We start from the raw sequence: 5,501 nt of genomic DNA, 5'->3' as shown, positions 1-5,501 counted from the left end.
AGATGCGTAGCTATCCTAATGAATCGATTCAGTGTTCGTTTATGGGAAATCAGTTATATAACTAATTTGCTTCGGTAAAAGAGGCATAACTTTCGCATATGATCTTTGTTCTTAGCATTCTTTATATTCACTAAATTGTGTTAACATTTTCTATCCAATTAGAGTATAATTTGTTCATAAGTATACCTAACGCATAAATCTTATTTTTAATGCATTAATCAATACTTATTAAATGTGAATAGTCTTTTCTTCGTTAGTGATCAACATTCACTGGGGACAAAAGGGTATTCTGTATGCAATTTGAAGTATGAAAACTTTATATGCATTAAAAGTATGGAATACTGTACATTAGGTCCCATTACAAGTGGGTTCGCGGTGGTTTAACCGGCGAACATTGACCTAGTTTTGTTAGTTATCACATGTAGGTTTCAAATGAATATGATGCAAGTATAAGGCCTACCTTGAAGCACATTCAGTCAAACGACCTCCTTCATAAGATGTAGAAAGATTATAAACTCTAACATTTGAAAAAAATATTATCACTATTCCTAAGGTCAGTTCGTAAGAATAGTTATCTTCACTGCTTCATTATGCTTTAATTTTCAAGGCACACTTTCTTTCTTACTTTCTCAAAAGAAATCTCAGTCAACCTCATCCATTCTCTCTGAATTCGCTCTCTCAAAACCCTAACCAGATGGTTCGCATTGAAGCCCCTTACCAAAACCAATAAAGGAAAAGATGTTGGAAGCGAAATAATAGGGATAAGATGGAGAATATGAGGCCTTATTAGTCAATGATTATCTCATCGCCTCAACAAAACACGACACAATAACAAATGCAAGGCCTAATCCCAACATTATCTTTCATGATTACATTTCTTATTTCTCGTGTATGACCTTTTAATCCCTATATCCCCTTCACTCATTATTCAGTTAGTTGTTCATTCTAACAGCGACCCTCAACTGTCACGAGGTTTAAACCTAAATTGTAGTCTGTTTTATATATTTTCTTGGCTATGCCATGTTAACATCCTCTTCTAAATCTCAATTTTATAGGTTAACAATATGGTATATAATTTAGGGTACCTTTATGTGGTTAACGTTGTCACATTGTTGTTGCTCTAGAAATAAAATTGACCGTATATTTTTTCCTTATCTGATGCAAAAGTCATATAGTTTCTTGCCTATTGCAACATCCCAAAAATCATAGAAATTTAAGTTTTTCAAAAAACAACCCATTAACCATAAAGTGTTTACAAAAAAAAACCCCACTATTTCAAAAAAGTATAATCATAATCATAGTATCCCAAGATCCAATATCATAAAAACAGGAAGATGTGCACGATCATCATCTGAAGTACCTGAACCATAAACTTAAACCATAAACCAAAGCTTAGTGAGCTCTCCTAAAGTACCACACACAACCTTATAAATAACAACATGCATACATGAGCCTACGACCTAACTGGACCGCCACATTGGGCCTACAACTTATATGGATCGCTCTCTGAGCCTTCAACATGACTGGACCACCACGTCGGGCCTACAACCTATCTGGACCGTCCTCCGGGCCTTCGGCCTAACTGGACCGCCTCGCAGGCCTTCAGTCTATTCGGACCGTCCTGGGTATCTTGGCCTTCATCATCAAGCATGACCGCATCAACCCAACCAACCGTAACACATCAACATATATCATAACAATAAATAGCCATCAAATAAAGGTAGTCCTACATATCTACTAGTCTAACATATATCCAGTAATACATGTATTCAAATAGCTCTACCAGTTTAATGCGTATCAGTAATCATTAGGTAATCATACATATCTACCGTATAATTAATATAACATATATCAATATACCAGGATATCAAATCTAGCAGGCCGACCTTGGTGCCTTCTATCCATAAGTATATTGAGGAAAACTCATCTCTTAGTTTGAAATGATCGTTAAATAGGACACATCTACGAATATCAACTCTACTAGTCAGTCACCTATCCATCCAATAGTGACCAATTCTTAAATACAACTCAAAATACCCAAAATACCCCTATGTCAAACTTGGTCAAACCCTGGTCAAAGGTCAAAGTCAACTATTCAACTCAGCCAGTCGTCACATCGTGGTTAGCTCCAGCCACGCCGTGGTGACTAGAGGATGAAACAGTCGCATGGCAGCTATCCGCCATGCCGTGGTGATTGTTCAGATAAACTTATTCTAATAAGCTCTTAATCCATCAAACCAACCATTCAAACTTTCCATAAGGCATTCTATCATCTAACGAACCATAAAAATCATTGCTTTATAGACATGTATGTCCAATGCATGTCTTGAACTCAAACTAGGTCGAAATAGAGCAAAAATGGCCAAGATCACATGAAAGAGTTCAAAACTCTAAGAAATTCTAGATTCAACACTCCTAACCCCAAAGGGATTTCGAGAATCCATAAAGTTGGAAACTTTATGGAATTCCAACACTCAATAAGTCACAAAGTGAAGAATAAGGCTTAGAAACCTAGATCTATGCACAAAGAACTAAAAAGCATGGAACTTGAGGACTTACAAAAGTCTAGAAGATGCCCTATAAGAAGATGAGAAGAGTCCCTTGCTGAATCCAAGCCCAAATGTCAGCTTCTTCTTCTTCTAATACCCAAAAATCACCACTAAAGGCTCAAAAGGCAAGTTGGAGGTTAGGGTTTGCTTAGAGTCTGAGAGAGTTTGATGGTGTTTGAGGGTGAACAACCCTAGCCATCACATTCCCTTAAATAGGGGTACAAACCCCACATATTTGGGTTTCTCAATTAATAGGGGTGCAAACCCCACAAATTTGAGTTTCTCATTTAATCACCACCACGCCATGGTTATAAGCCGCCATGCCATGGTGGTCACTAAAAACTCGCGATACAAAACGCTCTGCTACGTCGTGGTGATACTCCACCACGCCGTGGCCACCTCAATAAAGATTTATACATAAAATTTTATTAATACCTGAACCAGACGTTACAACTATATTGATAGATTTAACATAATTTTATTTGAATGACATGCTATTTTTATTTGTAATTTTTAGGGTTGCAAAGAGTAGGACCCAACATGTAATATATTAACTTTCTATTTGTATTATATGTCTGTAATAATACATATATTTTTCCTTCAACCACATTCATTTGAAATCTAATTGTCTTCTAATTTTCCTTTACTAATGAACGCTATTTTTGATATTTAAATACTATAACTTAAGAGTTTTATAATTTATGAGACATTTTTCTTTTAACTAATTACTACTACAACTTAATGGGGTTTTTTAAAACTTAATGTACTTATAAGACCTAATTGATTAATATTTTCTCTATATAATAACATTATTATTTATTATCTTTATTGGTTACTCATTCCTGCTTATATTATCTTTCTGTTTTTATTATCTATAATGCATAAAAATGGAAGAGATGGTGCATTTAGAGATATTTACAAAGAGAAAGATGAATAAAAATGATTTAACAAATCAGTATAGTTATTCACGGGTCAATCTCGAATTTTATGCCATAAGGCCTGAAACGGGTGACGAGTCGAGCTCGAGCCCAATAAAATTTAAACAAATCGAGTTCGAGTTTGATGAATCTCGAGCCGAGTTGGCCTCATTTTCACCCTAAGTGGGACATTGTTATTCATTTTTAAACTTTGGTGGTTTTATTTGAGAGATTATATAGCTTTTAAGGTTTATTTACATTAATCATGTTTGAGTTGTATTTAACAATGCTTTTATGAATTTTTCTAGGTTTTGCTATATTTTTCAAAGCCTCTTGCATTCGTAAACTTAACACACACTAAATTGTATAAAAAATCATAATAAATCAAGATTTATTCTTATATATGTATTTTGATTGTTTATTACTAGTATCAAATGAAGAGATTTATTTAACAAACGGTACATTAGACAGGGTACTTGGGCCTTAAAATACCGGGCACCAGCTAATTCAAAAACCCTATAGAAAGCCCATTTAACTTCGAGAATATAAAGGACATGGTGGAAAACTAGAACTAGGGTTTATACACATCGGCGCAGGCTTTCGTCTATCTTCTGGAAATCGAAAATGGTGAAGGGACGTCAAGGTGAACGCGTCAGGTACAATGCTTCTCTTAGAAAACCGATTCTCAAATCATCACGATTCATACACTCGGATGACTTTTCTAACAGTTTAATACGATTATTTTCAGACTCTACACCCGAGGAACGATTCTCGGTTACAAAAGGTATGCTGTTTGTGCTTTCTTTTTGATTGAAATCAAGTTAGGAAATCAAGGGTTTATTGATGTTATTCATGATTTTGGTTAGGTCGAAATCGAACCAGTATCCGAACACATCGTTGGTTCAAATCGAAGGAGTGAACACGAAAGATGAGGTATCATGGTATCAAGGGAAACGTATGGCGTACGTCTACAAAGCCAAGGTGAAGAAGAATGGATCACACTATCGTTGCATTTGGGGAAAAGTTACCAGGCCTCATGGGAACACCGGTATTGTTCGTGCTAAGTTCACCTCCAATCTCCCTCCTAAATCCATGGTAATTATCACTAGCGATTGACATTTTTGTTGCATAATATTGTTTTTTTAGCTCTGCGTGTTAAGAAATCATCTCAATTTGTGTTATTGTTTCTGCTTTTCAGGGGTCGAGGGTCAGAGTGTTCATGTACCCAAGCAACATTTAAGGTATTATAATGATCTTTTGTATTTCAATTTTTGATCTTAGATTATTAAGGATATACGTAGAAAGATCGATTTAACCTTTTCTTGTGCATTATAATATTTGTATGAATCTTACAGAAGTTTAATTCTTTCTATATATATTACATATAAACATGTAACTATCATAACAAGCTTTAAACATGATACTGATTGTTAAATCTTGTTTTGGAATAATGCAGTTTGAGCAAGAAGAAGGAAGTAAAGTCTGTTTTTCAAGTGGTTTTTGTCAACATATTGCCTGAATTTCAGAATTTCGTTAGTCTTTTTGTCAAAGGCAAATCCTCTTTTTGAGTTGTAGTACAATTTTCATAATCATTTTAGTTTTATTTGAGGATTTACAGTTGTTTTTAATGAGTGTGCATTGCTAATTGTTTCTGAATATCAACTTTTTTATAGGGGTAAAATTTGATGGTAAAATTGGTCTTTGAATTATTCATGAGTTAACTGAACAAACACAAATCGTTAACTGAACAAATGAACATAAACACATAAAGATTGAATTTTCCTTTTCAAGTTTGTATGTTTAAAAAATTACGTTGTTTGTGTTTGTTTGCTAATATTTTTAACTGAAATAAATTTGAGGATAAAACAATCATAAATAAAAAACTTAAATTATAAACAAACAAATATACGGGAGTGAATGTTACCCTGAACTAAAATTAATGAATAGAGTTATAACCATCCGATCAAGAATCATATAAAAATAAACGAATATAAATATCCAGGTTGAGAATTAACATTGTTCATATATGAACCAG

The 5,501-nt window shown here is 34.1% G+C and overlaps 1 protein-coding gene across 1 annotated transcript; it reads left to right on the top strand.

Moving 5' to 3' along the window:
* Positions 1-3,986: 3,986 nt before the first annotated feature.
* LOC145075143 (large ribosomal subunit protein eL33w) lies at positions 3,987-5,094 on the top strand. Its single transcript, XM_079021443.1, has 5 exons — positions 3,987-4,122; positions 4,215-4,250; positions 4,333-4,561; positions 4,665-4,707; positions 4,923-5,094. Exons 1-4 carry the CDS (start codon positions 4,091-4,093, stop codon positions 4,704-4,706), a joined length of 339 nt encoding a protein of 112 aa, XP_078877569.1. The 5' UTR covers positions 3,987-4,090; the 3' UTR covers position 4,707; positions 4,923-5,094.
* Positions 5,095-5,501: the final 407 nt, after the last annotated feature.

This window comes from Lactuca serriola, chromosome 9, assembly GCF_051521515.1.
Source record: "Lactuca serriola cultivar US96UC23 chromosome 9, Lser_US96UC23_V15, whole genome shotgun sequence".
In the NCBI taxonomy this organism is placed as follows: Eukaryota; Viridiplantae; Streptophyta; class Magnoliopsida; order Asterales; family Asteraceae; genus Lactuca; species Lactuca serriola.
Note: the sequence above shows the minus strand (reverse complement) of the source record. Positions and strands in the feature narration are given on the sequence as shown.

Excerpts from the sequence above, each read along its gene's own strand:
- LOC145075143 (XM_079021443.1), top strand. The coding sequence starts at position 4,091 with ATGGTGAAGGGACGTCAAGGTGAACGCGTCAG. Across the intron at positions 4,123-4,214 it reads CGTCAAGGTGAACGCGTCAG|ACTCTACACCCGAGGAACGA; the intron begins GTACAATGCTTC and ends GATTATTTTCAG. Across the intron at positions 4,251-4,332 it reads ACGATTCTCGGTTACAAAAG|GTCGAAATCGAACCAGTATC; the intron begins GTATGCTGTTTG and ends GATTTTGGTTAG.